Source organism: Brienomyrus brachyistius, unplaced genomic scaffold (genome assembly GCF_023856365.1).
Source record: "Brienomyrus brachyistius isolate T26 unplaced genomic scaffold, BBRACH_0.4 scaffold45, whole genome shotgun sequence".
Lineage (NCBI taxonomy): Eukaryota > Metazoa > Chordata > Actinopteri > Osteoglossiformes > Mormyridae > Brienomyrus > Brienomyrus brachyistius.
This window is the reverse complement of record NW_026042320.1, coordinates 629349-649866: the sequence shown is the minus strand read 5'-3', so window position 1 is coordinate 649866 and position 20518 is coordinate 629349. Positions and strand designations below refer to the sequence as shown.

At 41.4% G+C, this 20518-nt stretch overlaps 1 protein-coding gene across 1 annotated transcript; it reads right to left on the bottom strand.

Annotated features, from left to right (window-relative positions):
• Positions 1-13106: 13106 nt before the first annotated feature.
• On the bottom strand, positions 13107-14705 carry LOC125723077 (uncharacterized). Its single transcript, XM_048999523.1, has 2 exons — positions 13534-14705; positions 13107-13158 (listed from the first exon to the last, which is right to left on the bottom strand). Exon 1 carries the CDS (start codon positions 14210-14212, stop codon positions 13541-13543), a length of 672 nt encoding a protein of 223 aa, XP_048855480.1. The 5' UTR covers positions 14213-14705; the 3' UTR covers positions 13107-13158; positions 13534-13540.
• Between the last annotated feature and the right edge of the window lie 5813 nt (positions 14706-20518).

Below are 20518 nucleotides of genomic sequence, written 5' to 3'. Positions count from 1 at the left end.
AACTTTTGTCGGAAGTTGGATTCGAACCCACGCCTTACTTCGGAGAACAGAATACACCTTACTTTGGAAAGCCAGTTACGTTGAGTCGGGCGAATGAGACCACTCGGCCATGTGGCAGTTTCCAGTTAAATCCTAAGGAGTAGGTTAAGTCCAGCCTTGGCTTCCAAGCTGACGTTTTTCTACATATGTGCTTGTGTATCATGGACAGTAAGAGGGGGCAGGCAAGGAGAGAATTTCTCTCTTTGGGGATCAATAGAGTGTTATTATTATAACGTCTAAAACGTATGATGGTCTGTCGATAAATCAATAACAATATCAATGAAGTCAATGTTTATCTAAAGAAATCAGAATGACAGTATATGTTATTTAAGAACCTGAACACAAGACGAAGCGTTAGCAGTAACATATAATGCTCTGCTGCCTTCAGTGAAAGTCCTGACATAATGTCTTTTAACATTTGCTTTCATAGCGCTGTTCTACATTAAACATTTTGAAACGAAGCAGCCGAACTCGTGCCAGCGGTACGAAACGCGTCGAAGTTTCCCGACTCGACAAGGCTTTTCGCGAAAACGCTGGAAAAGCCAGGGGCCGGACCGAGTGTAGGGGGCGTGGCCAGAGACAGCCTGCTGTCTGTTCCAAATCATGGGTGCATGTTACAAGTCCGGAACATATTTTAACTTAGTACTAACTTAGCATCATATTTGATCTGATTCGACTGAATATCCCAGGTTTCCATCTCTCATGCATCTGGTGTGACGTGTTTTCAGACTCTCAGGCTGGCGCAAAGAAATCTTACGGGAATTGAACGTCTCACTCCGGTCAGCTGACCAAAGTTGGTAACCTTGGTATTGTGTGTAGGAGATTCAGTATAACTATAATTTCGTTCTCCATTTACATGCCCGTAGTGTCTTTAAGTGTTATGTAGTTTTGCCTGAAACGCAAAAATAAAACAAAGCAATTAAAGCCAATCAGTGGCTCAAATTCTGCTGTAGCGATTGAAGAACTTTTGTCGGAAGTTGGATTCGAACCCACGCCTTACTTCGGAGAACAGAATACACCTTACTTTGAAAGGCCAGTTACGTTGAGTCGGGCGAATAAGACCACTCGGCCATGTGGCAGTTTCCTGGTAAGCCCTAAGGAGTAGGTTAAGTCCATCCTTGGCTTCCAAGCTGACGTTTTTCTACATATGTGCTTGTGTATCATGGACAGTAAGAGGGGGCAGGCAAGGAGAGAATTTCTCTCTTTGGGGATCAATAGAGTGTTATTATTATAATGTCTAAAACGTATGATGGTCTGTCGATAAATCAATAACAATATCAATGAAGTCAATGTTTATCTAAAGAAATCAGAATTCAGGAAAAGCCAGGGGCCGGACCGAGTGTAGGGGGCGTGGCCAGAGACAGCCTGCTGACTGTTCCAAATCATGGGTGCATGTTACAAGTCCGGAACATATTTTAACTTAGTACTAACTTAGCATCATATTTGATCTGATTCGACTGAATATCCCAGGTTTCCATCTCTCATGCATCTGGTGTGACGTGTTTTCAGACTCTCAGGCTGGCGCAAAGAAATCTTACGGGAATTGAACGTCTCACTCCGGTCAGCTGACCAAAGTTGGTAACCTTGGTATTGTGTGTAGGAGATTCAGTATAACTATAATTTCGTTCTCCATTTACATGCCCGTAGTGTCTTTAAGTGTTATGTAGTTTTGCCTGAAACGCAAAAATAAAACAAAGCAATTAAAGCCAATCAGTGGCTCAAATTCTGCTGTAGCGATTGAAGAACTTTTGTCGGAAGTTGGATTCGAACCCACGCCTTACTTCGGAGAACAGAATACACCTTACTTTGAAAGGCCAGTTACGTTGAGTCGGGCGAATAAGACCACTCGGCCATGTGGCAGTTTCCTGGTAAGCCCTAAGGAGTAGGTTAAGTCCATCCTTGGCTTCCAAGCTGACGTTTTTCTACATATGTGCTTGTGTATCATGGACAGTAAGAGGGGGCAGGCAAGGAGAGAATTTCTCTCTTTGGGGATCAATAGAGTGTTATTATTATAACGTCTAAAACGTATGATGGTCTGTCGATAAATCAATAACAATATCAATGAAGTCAATGTTTATCTAAAGAAATCAGAATTCAGGAAAAGCCAGGGGCCGGACCGAGTGTAGGGGGCGTGGCCAGAGACAGCCTGCTGACTGTTCCAAATCATGGGTGCATGTTACAAGTCCGGAACATATTTTAACTTAGTACTAACTTAGCATCATATTTGATCTGATTCGACTGAATATCCCAGGTTTCCATCTCTCATGCATCTGGTGTGACGTGTTTTCAGACTCTCAGGCTGGCGCAAAGAAATCTTACGGGAATTGAACGTCTCACTCCGGTCAGCTGACCAAAGTTGGTAACCTTGGTATTGTGTGTAGGAGATTCAGTATAACTATAATTTCGTTCTCCATTTACATGCCCGTAGTGTCTTTAAGTGTTATGTAGTTTTGCCTGAAACGCAAAAATAAAACAAAGCAATTAAAGCCAATCAGTGGCTCAAATTCTGCTGTAGCGATTGAAGAACTTTTGTCGGAAGTTGGATTCGAACCCACGCCTTACTTCGGAGAACAGAATACACCTTACTTTGGAAAGCCAGTTACGTTGAGTCGGGCGAATGAGACCACTCGGCCATGTGGCAGTTTCCAGTTAAATCCTAAGGAGTAGGTTAAGTCCAGCCTTGGCTTCCAAGCTGACGTTTTTCTACATATGTGCTTGTGTATCATGGACAGTAAGAGGGGGCAGGCAAGGAGAGAATTTCTCTCTTTGGGGATCAATAGAGTGTTATTATTATAACGTCTAAAACGTATGATGGTCTGTCGATAAATCAATAACAATATCAATGAAGTCAATGTTTATCTAAAGAAATCAGAATGACAGTATATGTTATTTAAGAACCTGAACACAAGACGAAGCGTTAGCAGTAACATATAATGCTCTGCTGCCTTCAGTGAAAGTCCTGACATAATGTCTTTTAACATTTGCTTTCATAGCGCTGTTCTACATTAAACATTTTGAAACGAAGCAGCCGAACTCGTGCCAGCGGTACGAAACGCGTCGAAGTTTCCCGACTCGACAAGGCTTTTCGCGAAAACGCTGGAAAAGCCAGGGGCCGGACCGAGTGTAGGGGGCGTGGCCAGAGACAGCCTGCTGACTGTTCCAAATCATGGGTGCATGTTACAAGTCCGGAACATATTTTAACTTAGTACTAACTTAGCATCATATTTGATCTGATTCGACTGAATATCCCAGGTTTCCATCTCTCATGCATCTGGTGTGACGTGTTTTCAGACTCTCAGGCTGGCGCAAAGAAATCTTACGGGAATTGAACGTCTCACTCCGGTCAGCTGACCAAAGTTGGTAACCTTGGTATTGTGTGTAGGAGATTCAGTATAACTATAATTTCGTTCTCCATTTACATGCCCGTAGTGTCTTTAAGTGTTATGTAGTTTTGCCTGAAACGCAAAAATAAAACAAAGCAATTAAAGCCAATCAGTGGCTCAAATTCTGCTGTAGCGATTGAAGAACTTTTGTCGGAAGTTGGATTCGAACCCACGCCTTACTTCGGAGAACAGAATACACCTTACTTTGAAAGGCCAGTTACGTTGAGTCGGGCGAATAAGACCACTCGGCCATGTGGCAGTTTCCTGGTAAACCCTAAGGAGTAGGTTAAGTCCATCCTTGGCTTCCAAGCTGACGTTTTTCTACATATGTGCTTGTGTATCATGGACAGTAAGAGGGGGCAGGCAAGGAGAGAATTTCTCTCTTTGGGGATCAATAGAGTGTTATTATTATAATGTCTAAAACGTATGATGGTCTGTCGATAAATCAATAACAATATCAATGAAGTCAATGTTTATCTAAAGAAATCAGAATTCAGGAAAAGCCAGGGGCCGGACCGAGTGTAGGGGGCGTGGCCAGAGACAGCCTGCTGACTGTTCCAAATCATGGGTGCATGTTACAAGTCCGGAACATATTTTAACTTAGTACTAACTTAGCATCATATTTGATCTGATTCGACTGAATATCCCAGGTTTCCATCTCTCATGCATCTGGTGTGACGTGTTTTCAGACTCTCAGGCTGGCGCAAAGAAATCTTACGGGAATTGAACGTCTCACTCCGGTCAGCTGACCAAAGTTGGTAACCTTGGTATTGTGTGTAGGAGATTCAGTATAACTATAATTTCGTTCTCCATTTACATGCCCGTAGTGTCTTTAAGTGTTATGTAGTTTTGCCTGAAACGCAAAAATAAAACAAAGCAATTAAAGCCAATCAGTGGCTCAAATTCTGCTGTAGCGATTGAAGAACTTTTGTCGGAAGTTGGATTCAAACCCACGCCTTACTTCGGAGAACAGAATACACCTTACTTTGAAAGGCCAGTTACGTTGAGTCGGGCGAATAAGACCACTCGGCCATGTGGCAGTTTCTGGTAAACCCTAAGGAGTAGGTTAAGTCCATCCTTGGCTTCCAAGCTGACGTTTTTCTACATATGTGCTTGTGTATCATGGACAGTAAGAGGGGGCAGGCAAGGAGAGAATTTCTCTCTTTGGGGATCAATAGAGTGTTATTATTATAACGTCTAAAACGTATGATGGTCTGTCGATAAATCAATAACAATATCAATGAAGTCAATGTTTATCTAAAGAAATCAGAATTCAGGAAAAGCCAGGGGCCGGACCGAGTGTAGGGGGCGTGGCCAGAGACAGCCTGCTGACTGTTCCAAATCATGGGTGCATGTTACAAGTCCGGAACATATTTTAACTTAGTACTAACTTAGCATCATATTTGATCTGATTCGACTGAATATCCCAGGTTTCCATCTCTCATGCATCTGGTGTGACGTGTTTTCAGACTCTCAGGCTGGCGCAAAGAAATCTTACGGGAATTGAACGTCTCACTCCGGTCAGCTGACCAAAGTTGGTAACCTTGGTATTGTGTGTAGGAGATTCAGTATAACTATAATTTCGTTCTCCATTTACATGCCCGTAGTGTCTTTAAGTGTTATGTAGTTTTGCCTGAAACGCAAAAATAAAACAAAGCAATTAAAGCCAATCAGTGGCTCAAATTCTGCTGTAGCGATTGAAGAACTTTTGTCGGAAGTTGGATTCGAACCCACGCCTTACTTCAGAGAACAGAATACACCTTACTTTGGAAAGCCAGTTACGTTGAGTCGGGCGAATGAGACCACTCGGCCATGTGGCAGTTTCCAGTTAAATCCTAAGGAGTAGGTTAAGTCCAGCCTTGGCTTCCAAGCTGACGTTTTTCTACATATTTGCTTGTGTATCATGGACAGTAAGAGGGGGCAGGCAAGGAGAGAATTTCTCTCTTTGGGGATCAATAGAGTGTTATTATTATAACGTCTAAAACGTATGATGGTCTGTCGATAAATCAATAACAATATCAATGAAGTCAATGTTTATCTAAAGAAATCAGAATGACAGTATATGTTATTTAAGAACCTGAACACAAGACGAAGCGTTAGCAGTAACATATAATGCTCTGCTGCCTTCAGTGAAAGTCCTGACATAATGTCTTTTAACATTTGCTTTCATAGCGCTGTTCTACATTAAACATTTTGAAACGAAGCAGCCGAACTCGTGCCAGCGGTACGAAACGCGTCGAAGTTTCCCGACTCGACAAGGCTTTTCGCGAAAACGCTGGAAAAGCCAGGGGCCGGACCGAGTGTAGGGGGCGTGGCCAGAGACAGCCTGCTGTCTGTTCCAAATCATGGGTGCATGTTACAAGTCCGGAACATATTTTAACTTAGTACTAACTTAGCATCATATTTGATCTGATTCGACTGAATATCCCAGGTTTCCATCTCTCATGCATCTGGTGTGACGTGTTTTCAGACTCTCAGGCTGGCGCAAAGAAATCTTACGGGAATTGAACGTCTCACTCCGGTCAGCTGACCAAAGTTGGTAACCTTGGTATTGTGTGTAGGAGATTCAGTATAACTATAATTTCGTTCTCCATTTACATGCCCGTAGTGTCTTTAAGTGTTATGTAGTTTTGCCTGAAACGCAAAAATAAAACAAAGCAATTAAAGCCAATCAGTGGCTCAAATTCTGCTGTAGCGATTGAAGAACTTTTGTCGGAAGTTGGATTCGAACCCACGCCTTACTTCGGAGAACAGAATACACCTTACTTTGAAAGGCCAGTTACGTTGAGTCGGGCGAATAAGACCACTCGGCCATGTGGCAGTTTCCTGGTAAACCCTAAGGAGTAGGTTAAGTCCATCCTTGGCTTCCAAGCTGACGTTTTTCTACATATGTGCTTGTGTATCATGGACAGTAAGAGGGGGCAGGCAAGGAGAGAATTTCTCTCTTTGGGGATCAATAGAGTGTTATTATTATAATGTCTAAAACGTATGATGGTCTGTCGATAAATCAATAACAATATAAATGAAGTCAATGTTTATCTAAAGAAATCAGAATGACAGTATATGTTATTTAAGAACCTGAACACAAGACGAAGCGTTAGCAGTAACATATAATGCTCTGCTGCCTTCAGTGAAAGTCCTGACATAATGTCTTTTAACATTTGCTTTCATAGCGCTGTTCTACATTAAACATTTTGAAACGAAGCAGCCGAACTCGTGCCAGCGGTACAAAACGCGTCGAAGTTTCCCGACTCGACAAGGCTTTTCGCGAAAACGCTGGAAAAGCCAGGGGCCGGACCGAGTGTAGGGGGCGTGGCCAGAGACAGCCTGCTGTCTGTTCCAAATCATGGGTGCATGTTACAAGTCCGGAACATATTTTAACTTAGTACTAACTTAGCATCATATTTGATCTGATTCGACTGAATATCCCAGGTTTCCATCTCTCATGCATCTGGTGTGACGTGTTTTCAGACTCTCAGGCTGGCGCAAAGAAATCTTACGGGAATTGAACGTCTCACTCCGGTCAGCTGACCAAAGTTGGTAACCTTGGTATTGTGTGTAGGAGATTCAGTATAACTATAATTTCGTTCTCCATTTACATGCCCGTAGTGTCTTTAAGTGTTATGTAGTTTTGCCTGAAACGCAAAAATAAAACAAAGCAATTAAAGCCAATCAGTGGCTCAAATTCTGCTGTAGCGATTGAAGAACTTTTGTCGGAAGTTGGATTCGAACCCACGCCTTACTTCGGAGAACAGAATACACCTTACTTTGAAAGGCCAGTTACGTTGAGTCGGGCGAATAAGACCACTCGGCCATGTGGCAGTTTCCTGGTAAGCCCTAAGGAGTAGGTTAAGTCCATCCTTGGCTTCCAAGCTGACGTTTTTCTACATATGTGCTTGTGTATCATGGACAGTAAGAGGGGGCAGGCAAGGAGAGAATTTCTCTCTTTGGGGATCAATAGAGTGTTATTATTATAACGTCTAAAACGTATGATGGTCTGTCGATAAATCAATAACAATATCAATGAAGTCAATGTTTATCTAAAGAAATCAGAATTCAGGAAAAGCCAGGGGCCGGACCGAGTGTAGGGGGCGTGGCCAGAGACAGCCTGCTGACTGTTCCAAATCATGGGTGCATGTTACAAGTCCGGAACATATTTTAACTTAGTACTAACTTAGCATCATATTTGATCTGATTCGACTGAATATCCCAGGTTTCCATCTCTCATGCATCTGGTGTGACGTGTTTTCAGACTCTCAGGCTGGCGCAAAGAAATCTTACGGGAATTGAACGTCTCACTCCGGTCAGCTGACCAAAGTTGGTAACCTTGGTATTGTGTGTAGGAGATTCAGTATAACTATAATTTCGTTCTCCATTTACATGCCCGTAGTGTCTTTAAGTGTTATGTAGTTTTGCCTGAAACGCAAAAATAAAACAAAGCAATTAAAGCCAATCAGTGGCTCAAATTCTGCTGTAGCGATTGAAGAACTTTTGTCGGAAGTTGGATTCGAACCCACGCCTTACTTCGGAGAACAGAATACACCTTACTTTGGAAAGCCAGTTATGTTGAGTCGGGCGAATGAGACCACTCGGCCATGTGGCAGTTTCCAGTTAAATCCTAAGGAGTAGGTTAAGTCCAGCCTTGGCTTCCAAGCTGACGTTTTTCTACATATGTGCTTGTGTATCATGGACAGTAAGAGGGGGCAGGCAAGGAGAGAATTTCTCTCTTTGGGGATCAATAGAGTGTTATTATTATAACGTCTAAAACGTATGATGGTCTGTCGATAAATCAATAACAATATCAATGAAGTCAATGTTTATCTAAAGAAATCAGAATGACAGTATATGTTATTTAAGAACCTGAACACAAGACGAAGCGTTAGCAGTAACATATAATGCTCTGCTGCCTTCAGTGAAAGTCCTGACATAATGTCTTTTAACATTTGCTTTCATAGCGCTGTTCTACATTAAACATTTTGAAACGAAGCAGCCGAACTCGTGCCAGCGGTACGAAACGCGTCGAAGTTTCCCGACTCGACAAGGCTTTTCGCGAAAACGCTGGAAAAGCCAGGGGCCGGACCGAGTGTAGGGGGCGTGGCCAGAGACAGCCTGCTGTCTGTTCCAAATCATGGGTGCATGTTACAAGTCCGGAACATATTTTAACTTAGTACTAACTTAGCATCATATTTGATCTGATTCGACTGAATATCCCAGGTTTCCATCTCTCATGCATCTGGTGTGACGTGTTTTCAGACTCTCAGGCTGGCGCAAAGAAATCTTACGGGAATTGAACGTCTCACTCCGGTCAGCTGACCAAAGTTGGTAACCTTGGTATTGTGTGTAGGAGATTCAGTATAACTATAATTTCGTTCTCCATTTACATGCCCGTAGTGTCTTTAAGTGTTATGTAGTTTTGCCTGAAACGAAAAATAAAACAAAGCAATTAAAGCCAATCAGTGGCTCAAATTCTGCTGTAGCGATTGAAGAACTTTTGTCGGAAGTTGGATTCGAACCCACGCCTTACTTCGGAGAACAGAATACACCTTACTTTGAAAGGCCAGTTACGTTGAGTCGGGCGAATAAGACCACTCGGCCATGTGGCAGTTTCCTGGTAAGCCCTAAGGAGTAGGTTAAGTCCATCCTTGGCTTCCAAGCTGACGTTTTTCTACATATGTGCTTGTGTATCATGGACAGTAAGAGGGGGCAGGCAAGGAGAGAATTTCTCTCTTTGGGGATCAATAGAGTGTTATTATTATAACGTCTAAAACGTATGATGGTCTGTCGATAAATCAATAACAATATCAATGAAGTCAATGTTTATCTAAAGAAATCAGAATTCAGGAAAAGCCAGGGGCCGGACCGAGTGTAGGGGGCGTGGCCAGAGACAGCCTGCTGACTGTTCCAAATCATGGGTGCATGTTACAAGTCCGGAACATATTTTAACTTAGTACTAACTTAGCATCATATTTGATCTGATTCGACTGAATATCCCAGGTTTCCATCTCTCATGCATCTGGTGTGACGTGTTTTCAGACTCTCAGGCTGGCGCAAAGAAATCTTACGGGAATTGAACGTCTCACTCCGGTCTGCTGACCAAAGTTGGTAACCTTGGTATTGTGGGTAGGAGATTCGGTATATCTATAATTTCGTTCTCCATTTACATGCCCGTAGTGTCTTTAAAGATCACACTGGGCTCCCTTACAGCCCCCCCTCGTCTTAAGGGGGGTTCTTTGTTTCTACTGTGCAAAATAATTTGTAACACAAATGTCTAAACTGGCATGAAAGACACATTCAGCTCTTGTGAAGACTGGCATGTGAAACTGGAAAAGGCACTGGGGAAATTCAGTGCACATAAAGACAGGCAGTGCCACAGATTAGCACTGATGACATGGATTCAGAAGATCAATCCTGTTAATATTCAACCTTCAGATGAGCTGGAAAGAGCAGCAGCAAGTGAGGAAAAATCTTCTGAAGTTAAGTACTTGGTACGGCAAGGCCTGGCTTTTCGAGGTGTTGGTAAGGAGAGTGGGAATTTCAAGCAGCTTCTAATGCAAACAGCAGAGGGCGATGCAGAGCTGACCATGTGGCTGAAAGGTCACTTTGATTTCACCAGTGCTGTTTAACTGTAACGCCTGTTCCTGGGTTGCCCTCAGTCCTTGTTATTGGTTATGATTCTCACTGTCCTGCATTGTGTCTTGTTAGCTGTGTATTTAAGTGCCTGTTCTGCTTCTGTTGTTTCATGGTTCATTATAGCTGTATGCTGTATGTATGTATATAGTTCTCCAGTTGTGTTTATTCCATCATTTAGTTCATTCCTGGTCATTTGCTGTTTATTTTAGATCCATCCTGATCCTTTTGGTTTTGATGTGTGTGTTGTAATAAACCCTATTTTCCACCCGTGTCATGCACTTCCGCAACCAGAAGAGGGCAGAAGATATGGCACAAAAACAAAGGAAGAAGCCTAACTTTAAAAAAACTTCAAAAAACATCAAGACTCATCCAGCATGGGGTGGTGGGTTAACGAATAACACAAACAATCAAAGAATAAGCAAACAAATGAGAGAAAAGATGCAGAGATGACTGAGAAGCAGGGGATGACTGGAGAAAAGACGACAGGACCAGAAGACAGGAGGGATACAGGGAGAGCGGAGAAGACAGTATAACTGAAGAATGGGAGAAGAGGAGAGACCGCAGAGGAAGGAGAACATAGATGACTGGAGGGGAGGGAATATAGGAGCAACAGAGAGAAGGAGGAAGGGCTGCGGAGGAGAAGACAGGATAAGAGGGGAAAATGTGAGCAGAGAAGGACAAACACCCCCACTGCCCAGCAAAGTGCACTTGTAAGTAAACCACAATTTTAGCCTTGGGCTCAATATCTGGACTTGTCTCTGTGTAGCAATGCATAGAATCCCTGACACTGGTTATGACTGTACTGTATTAGTCCTAAACCTGCCATTATAGTGTAAGAAGAAAAGATTTTTTTTTTTTTTTTATAAATAATTTTTAAAAAAGGTAGAGCGATGTAGCCCCCGGAGAAGTCCCCCCCCCCCCAAGCCCTGTTTGTTCCCTTCTAGCTACCAGATGAAACTCACAATGCACCCCAACGCCACCTAACTTCTCTTCCACATGATGCACCTAATTTACACTTTGAATCCTGTCCATTATTGAGCGTTTTTCTATCCATTTGATTATCAGCTTATTACACTGTATGTACATTAGTCAGCCACATATGCTGTACGGCTTTGTTTTCCGGACAGTCTGGGCTACTCAGATATGTCATAATTCGATTTGTAAATGCTGACAGTCTTGATATTATCCTTCTTATCAGGAAAAACTACTTCTGCATATAGATATTTCTCAATTTTTAGTCTCACCTAATATAAAAATTGGCAGGTAGTACAAATATAATCTTATAAATGCTGAGATTAGAGTATCTGCGATGCAGGAATGCAGGGGTTTCATTGGGGCCCTTTCTATGGCTTAGTACTGTGAAGGAATACATGGTTAGTGCCAGGCGCAAATGAATATCTTTGATTTTGCATCCATTTGGTAACTTGTTGAAGTTGTCTGATAGTCAGTAATACATGGTTTAATTAATATGATTCTTTATTTACTACTTTATAACATCTGAAAGAAACTGAAATAGGAAAGCTTATTTGAATTTATGGTCCACTGGATAAACACAGACATTACAGACGGTTTTAGAGTCTAATGCTGAATGTTTTTTGCTATCATTTTTCTGCCTGCATATGCTATGATTGGTGCAGTGAAATTTGAGAATGTGTTTGTGGTCAGTATCATAGCCTCAGACAACAAACCAATGCTGTAGTGTGTCACTGTGTTTACATGTGAGAGGGGTTCCAGTTACATAATGGACTCGTTCTAATTGTTTTGACGGAGCTCGACAAACCTAAAAAATAAATGCTGGTTTTATCAAAAACTATGTCATATAGCTATATTCCAGATTTATTACAGCCAAACACATCTCGGAGCTCCGAGGAACCTCCTTCTCCCTACATTTCCCTCCTTCACACTCTTCCCTCAAATACTGTTACATTTGTCTTTTTTCCACACTCACACCCTGTCTTGATCATACTCTGACTGCATGGCTTCCATATGCAGGGCAAACTATTTTACAGTCTTATCTAGTATAATAGGACATAAACATTGAATTTGATAGTTATCTTTTATTTACACATTAGAACACAACGCATGAACATGAAGGGATCGTTTGCATTTGCAACCAACACCTCCGCAAACCCCCCTGCGGAATACTGGCCGCGGACAGGGGTGGGAATCCCCAAGCTGGAAGACTGTACTGCGTCATGTTAACATTAGCTAGCTAGTTAGCATGGATACAGAGTGCACCGGACTAAAACTATAAAGGACGTAAGGTGTGTGATATAGTAAAACACTTACTAACTGGTAATGCACGTTACGTTATTACGTTAAATGACAACTTTACCTGTTACCAGAATAGCCTCCTACACGTTCGCCGAATGACAGCAGGCAGAAGGCGGTGCGTTTTTCAGAAACACACCAGAGTTAAATTTACTCCGCATTATTTACCGGCACTTCTAACACCAACATTTGCAGCCATTAACTCATATGTGGTAGTAACACTGAAATTACTTTCTCTGCGTCAAAATAAGGCAACACTGTGATTTTGATACTTTATCATTTATACTTAACTGTACCTTCCTCCCATTCCTCCGTCTCTGCTTATTGACATTTAGGAGAGTGTCAGATATAAATTAACAATTCAAAATTATCAAACAAAGACAGACACAACACTGAAGAGATGACAAAGACACAGTTTGAAAAGTAAATATGTTTTATTGCAAATCTCTTATCTTAACATAGCCTACCTTATCATATGTTAACTTAACCCATCTTATATTTTAACTTAGCCTATCATCATATTTTAACTTAGCCTATCTTATGATATTTTAACTTAGCCTATCTTATCATATGTTAACTTAGGCTAAGATAAAATATGATAGGCTATCTTATTATATTTTAACTTAGCCTATCTTATCATATAACTTAACCTATCTTATCTTATTATATTTCAACTTAGCTTATATTAATATATTTCGTCTTAGCCTATCTTATATTTTAACTTAGCATATCTTATCCTATCGTACCTTATAGCTACATTAACACTTAAACAGTATCTCTTTCCGTTGGGTCCCGCGGGATCCCAGTCCCAATGCAGGGCTCTAACACGGGTATTCTAAGAAAAAGAAAATAAACACTTTACTTAACTTTACTTAAAGCAGTCATAGAACTGCATTATACATAACCAATTAATGCCTTATAAATCATTTATAAAAGTATTAAAAACACGGCTGTAAATACTTATACAAAGGCATAACACATTATAGCTATCTTGATAATGCATTATGAATGCTCTGATCTATATATATACAATAAATATCTTCATAATACATTATATCGGCCATTAATCCATAATAAACATGGCTATAATGTGTTATGCTTTTTTTTCTTCAATATAATATATTTATGGATGCATTACAGTGCATTGTGAAGGTGTCAATAATGCAGTTATATTACTGCTTTAAGTCATTTGTAAACCTGAATTCACAACCTTATAATTACTGCCTCTTGCTACTTCTTCTGAAGGGCAGGGGACAGCAGAAGAAGCACCACTTCATCTTCTTCTTCTTCTTCTTGTGGCTCTTCTCAGTATCATCTTCAGAAAGATCTTCGGCATTCACATGGAATGATACTTCTTCACTGTAGATCTTCTCGGCAGCATCAGCATCTTCTTTTGTTTTATCTGTCTTCATCACTTCAGTCTCGTCCTCTTCCTCAGGTCCTTCTTCTGGTATAGTCAGTAGCTGTGATCTGTCTTCAGATGCCACCATACACTGAAACCTGACCAGTGTGGTAGCATCAGCATCTTCTGCCTGCTGGAATACCACATCAGCTTCTTCATTTTCCTCAGGTCCATCTTCCTGTAAAGTCTGCAGCCATATTCTGGCTACATATGCCGCCATGCACTGCCAACTGTCCACTGTGGCAGCATCAGTGTCTTCTGCTTCCTGAAGCTCCTCATCTCTTTCTTCATCTTCCTCAAGGTCTTCCTCCTGGATGGGTTCTAGCCAAGTTCTGCCTACTTGTGACACCACATATTCCACAGCATTCCCTGTACTTTTCCCTCCTCCTCCCTTAACCTCCTCCACATTCACTCCCACCTCACATACATTCTCCTCACCTCCATTTAGCATATCCATCATACTAATACCAGCCTCTGTCCCCTCCATCACAACCCTGGAGGCCTTCCCCTCAAATGTTCCCCACTCTGGTACCTCCACATATTCCTCACTACTCTGCCCCCTTACCTCACCCTCCCCCCGGCTTGTCCGGTCCTTCCTGACTTTCTTTTTTTTGTTAAGGTAGCAAGTTTTATAAATTTCCCAGTCTTCAGATGAAAGGCCGTAATTACTCTGAAGACTTTGAGATGAAATACTAGTGCTGGCTAGCAGTCCATCCTTTCCCACACTCTCCCCTCCCTTACCCAAATCGGTAGACCCCCCCAATCCCCCCTTAACCCCCCCAGCCTGGACAGTGGGGAGTGTCACTGGTGAGAACTCCTCCACACCTTCTCCCCAGTTGATCACTTCATCCCACAGGTTCCAGGCTTCCCAGTGTTGGGTGTTGGTCCATCGATCAGCTCTCTCAATTCGCTCTCTGGGGAATAAATGAGAGATTAACCAGCACTTAAGAGAGATAATAAAATAAATAAAGAGCTGGAAATTCTTCAACCATACAGAAAATACAATTGTTATAATTATTATAATAAATAATTACAGGGTTCACATATATAAAAAAGAAAGAATAAAAGAAACAGCGAGCAAGATTGCAAAAAAAATCTACTGTAAAATGCACGATACTGTAAGTGCAATAGCATATTAAACAGTAATGTCACCAAATTATAACTAGAATCAAATACGAAACAACTGTACTCCACATCAAATGAATACCCAGATGAATACTACCAAGCACTGAGTTAACACTAACCAAGCTAAGAATATTTGAAAGTGTTAATCCTGTGTAACAATGTAAATAGATGTAATGATAAACTTAGAAGCATCTAGCCTACTCCGAAAGTAATGCCCCAATTTTTTTTTTACAATTTACCTACCACCCTGTACAGTAGGGGGTCCCAACTTCCGGTCGGTGTTCCGGTACCGTCCGCGCGGAGTATTGCACCGGGCGGCAGACAACCGGGGGTAGAGGAGCCAGCCGTCCCGTTTATTAGGGGATCGCGCCGTTTTGGAAAGAAAGCTGCCCGTATTGATGTACGGAAATACGCCATTAGCCCCGCATGTCCGTATACACCGTCAATCTCCCGCCGCTCGGCGAGGGAACCCCCAAATTATACCGCCGTCTTACCCATCCGTGACACTTTTCTACGACGGAAACCGATCCGCGGACATCGAAAGGTTGGGAAGCCCTACTAAACTAGCATGTTTGAGATGAATTTACTAACCAAATAGTCTGTCATTATTTAAATATTAGCAACCACAGTAGCAATAAAAACCACTGCACTTTAAATGACGTTAAAAAATATGTAATATTTAAAAATATGTAATGTTTTTTATTGTATTATAGACATTTACTATGTCATTATAGTATAAAAGGCTAAATAATCAAAGTAGCACAACATCAGTTGAAGAATTCAAAGACATTTTGGAGAGCTACCAAGCTACTCACCTCTGCGCCATTTTCACTCAGAGTTTGTTGTGCTTCAAACGGTAAAGTTTGTTTACGTTGTTTCTATGGAAACTGCTCTGACTCTCCGCTTGACCGTAATATAAAGGCATGTATGCAGTAATTGGCTGATTGCAGATTTGATCCCTGTGCAGTAATTGACCACTGACCTCTTGGACCCTCTGGGCTGCCTTCACCTGCATTGAGGCAGCTGTTACGTTTGCTGTCATTACATTCAGCCCAAAATATCAAAGTACAGGATTTAAGATTTGAATTAGTAACAGGACCGTGGGAAACAAAACATATATGTTATTGATCCCTTGAAGAAAGTTTTCAATTTTCTCCTTCTTTCAGTTCTTAAATAATGTGTCAGTTTTTGCTCTGTTTGGTTGGGATTTACCATTTTAACATTGTAGCAGTTCCTAGGCAATACACAGACAAATTCTTTTTTTTAGGATGGAATTATTATGCTGTAAACGATTACCTTCACGTTTCAACAAAGGTACTTGCTTTTGATATATAATTTTTTGTACATGTGTACTCTGGTCATACCCCTTGTACATATGGATGGCATGGAAGGACAGTCACTGCTGTCACCTATACTGTCCCTGTCTGCTTTTCTCATTTAAGTGTTGATACGGCAAAAGAAGATGGACCTTTTGTAGAAATTTCCAGCCAGAGACTTGGTTCCTATATGAAGAGAATATTTTATTTTAATTCAGGCTAAGAAACTACAGAAAACCAGCTCTGCATGTGATCTCCCCTTTACTGCACAAGGAGGGCACACACATCAACAATTAGCAATGCACAAAATACAGATGAACAATTTCTCACAGTTTCAGAATAAATCAGATTTCTCTGTAATTCAGAGATTGTCTAAGACTAGATCATTTTCTGCACTTGAACCTAATTTCAAGATAAATGACACCTGGGTCTATTAAAAGAAGGTGATGCTACCTGACCCACCAACCAAGGCTGGGAGGAAAGGGAGGAATACTAGTCAAAGGAAGGAAGAAAAGCAGCCCACCCTGTCTCATGGTCATGGATACAAAAGTCAGGGAGTGTTACGAAGAAGACACCACACTTAAGACCATTGGTTTTATGCACTGAATTACACCAGATAGAGTTTTTGCATTCTAGCTGTGTTACGTAACATTCCTCAGCCTTCATTTGTTTCCACAGAATGCAGGACATAATTTAGGGTGCCAAACAAGACAGCGGAACTGCAGTATAGCCAATTATTTGTTTCAGTAGTTTTATAACAACTCGAACATAAAATGTTTGTTTTTCTTAGATAAAAGTCCAGTTGAAACAGACTTTATTTTTAAATGTTAGATTGGATTTAAGAGATGGAACATGTTGCTTGTGTTAATACTGCTTTGATTTTGAGGATGAAGTCTGAAGTGTAGGTGACGTGTAACAGGTTGTTATTTTACTTTTAATTTATAATTATACAAGATTCTGTTTTCCTTCTTCTGTCTAACCTGATGGGTACAATATCCTTTAAACTTTCCCATGATGCTTTTGTCCTGCATCGCCCCTCCCTCTGTCTTTTCCCCTTTATAAGGGTCCCGACCTCATTTCCTCTTCCCTTTGGTGTATTGCACACGTGGGAAGAGGTGAGGATCTAGTGGCAGGGTCCCCCGAGTTAGTAAATCAATTGTATAATTATGACCCATATATATTATATTTGATTTATTATTCATCATAAGCAGGGGATAGAAAACACGTCTATACATAAGTATATACATTGTTTTACTTTGTGCAGAGAGAGCGAGAGGGCCAGAGCATATGAAGTTTACCCCTTTCCTTATTGTTCCCAACAGTTTCAATAAAATCCAGGAACGACAACGGCGTCTGTAATATCCCTTCCTCCTGCACCCGACACACACCTGATAACACCCCAAAACACAATGCAGAGTATAGGCAGGGAATGACCGGTTACATAGGTACACTAGTGTGGCTTGTAAATATGCCCTTAATTTATTCCTGAATATCCCTCCCATATAGTGGCTGACCACATATCATGTGAAAGACCTGGAGAGAGTGAGTGTATATATATATATATGTATGATGTGCATGTGAGAGACACCATCGGAAGTCCGGTTCAGTTCCTCAGAGGCACTGCTATGGAGGCGCTTACAGTAATAAACTTGCTGACCGCAAAAACTGGCACTATGATGGAAGTTATGCAGAAGTGCAGAGTAGATGGAATAATTTTTGTACCTCAATAAGATTGTATGCCTTTTGCCTGTGTCTCCAGCCAGTGCCGGGGGTGAAACGCACCTGCAATTATCAGCGGGATAACATTATCGTTTTTTTTATTCTGTGGAAAATGAAAGACCGATTTGCTGGCCAGATTTATTCATGAATCATAAACATGTTGTGGGCTATATAAGTAAAGTCAGGGCTCTCAAGTCTTATGCATTGACTGTGAGACACTTGCATTTCAACCAGTTCACATGTTCACAAACCGCACCTTATGTTTGTCAAGCTGAGAAGTAAGGGTTAGTGTTATAATTATCAATAAATAATGTACTTCCCTGTGAAACAATGATGCTGGATGTTTATTTGCATATCATGATATGGTGCAGCCTTTTAATAGGTTTCTGTTTTTCTGTTAATCCTTCATGGTGTTGAATAAGTCAGCAAGCATAATTCTAAGGCTAATGAGTGACTGGTGTTTTCGGGGGAGACTCCCTAGAGCTGGAGAGAAATACCTTAAGGCACGGGATGAAAAATCCCAAATCTTCCAGGAAAAATGTCAGCATTATATGTATTTGCCACACAGAACAGAACAAAAAATTCCTTAGGGAATCACACGCCTACCATAGTCACTATACTACTCAGAACGCCTGGCAGCCACCAAATCAAACATAGGAAAAGGTCCGGATTTATAGCGTTAGAATGTGGTAGAGACTAATATCCATAATGTACCATCCTAGAACACACTGTGCTCTAAAATTTAAGCCCAATTAAAATCTGAATATTAAATGAGGAAAATAATTTGATTTGTTCTTCTATCCCAAGTTGTGGTCTAAAAGCAATAAGACCACCATCCATTATACCTGCTTTGGGGAAAATGCACTCCTGTAGCCACTAGGGGAGCTCTCACCTCTTCTGGGCCCAGCTAAATAATTATGTTACGCATTCTAACAAGCTTTATTATCTGTGTCAATAAGCCCTACTTTTACACTAACACTCCTGCTGAGAGGCTAGTTTGATTACCAGTCTTGCTCTTGTCATTAGGAACACATGAGAATTTGCGCAGTGCTGTTTCACAGTGGATTCTCACTGGTTTTCCCCAAGACTGGTACGATACATTTTATTCAGTTTCATACCACAGGTTATTGCAAGAGGGATCAATTGGTTTACTTTTATACTGGTGCAAGGAAACTATTATTATGATGGTGGGTTATCAAACACAGTAGCTGGCTACCTCAGACATAAGACGCCCATTACGTACCTGTGTATCACCTATATGGGCTTGGAATCTGTATATCAATTGAAATAATTATTCATAGCCCAGATAGCATCATATTATTGTTTCAGCGTTGAAGTATAGTTAAATGCATTGAATTATGGTCAGTGTTAAATTATCAGCATTGAAACTGAATTGATTTTTGGTCATTTTTTCAATATTGAAAAATTAATGGTGGCGAAACCTTGATATAAAGTGACTTTTTCAACATTGAAAATAAGATGCTGAGTTAACATCAATATTATTGAAAATAAAAATGGAAAAATGAATTTATGGGGGGCGGCATGATGGTGCAGTGGTTAGCACTGTTGCCTCACACCTCTGGGACCCGGGTTTGAGACTCTGCCTGGGTCACGTGTGTGGAGTTTGCATGTTCTCCCCATGTCGTCGTGAGGTTTCCTCCGGGTACTCTGGTTTCCCCCCACAGTCCAAAAACATGGTGAGGCTAATTGGAGTTGCTAAATTGCCCGTAGGTGTGTGTGTGAGAGTGAATGGTGTGTGAGTGTGCCCTGCAATGGGCTGGCCCCCCATCCTGGTTTGTTCCCTGCCTCATGCCCATTGCTTCCGGGATAGGCTCCGGACCCCCCGCGACCCAGTAGGATAAGCGGTTTGGAAAATGGATGGATGGATGATGACATAACTGGTCTGTGAACATTAGTGAGCATATGATGTAGGCTGTCCAGGAATGTAATAATGTGTGCAGTGTTACATGGGCCCAGGGTTGCATGATGGTGAACATCATCGTTCTGACTTATAGCTGCGCACATAGTTATGTTACCACCACGCTGTCCTGGGACATTGATTATGGCACCGTGTACAATAATGTTCCTGCCATGCTAACGCGTTCACTGTTTCTTTCAAAAGGGACTCTGTAAATGTGCTTCATCCTGATTCTGTTGCATGCCAGTACACGAGATAATGCAGAGATGCTCACATTGTTCATGTTTTGGGAGATGGTGTCATCCTCTGTTATACGCTGCTGTATTTCTCGTAGCCTAATGGAATTATTTGTGATCACCATATTAACTATATGGGTCTCTCGTTCTTCAGTGAACATTCTTCCTCTGCCCCCAGATTCTGGATGTCTAGCAGGTCTGTAGAGTACCCTTTTCAGTTTTTACCTGTACAGCATTGTTGTGTTTCTCATTAGAGTATAGTACTATTACAAAACGTACTGTGAAGTAACTGTACTAACCGATTCTCATTTGGAACCGTCCTTATGATGCCTGCTACAGCGTAGCGGCTCAGGTCAGACTGAACCCATTGGCCAGCTTCCCTCAGGGTCATTCCATGGTTGATCACATGATCCACTGTTGTAGCTCTGATGACATCAGTTATTCTATTTCTTCTTACCCTTCCTCCTTCCTCTTCACCT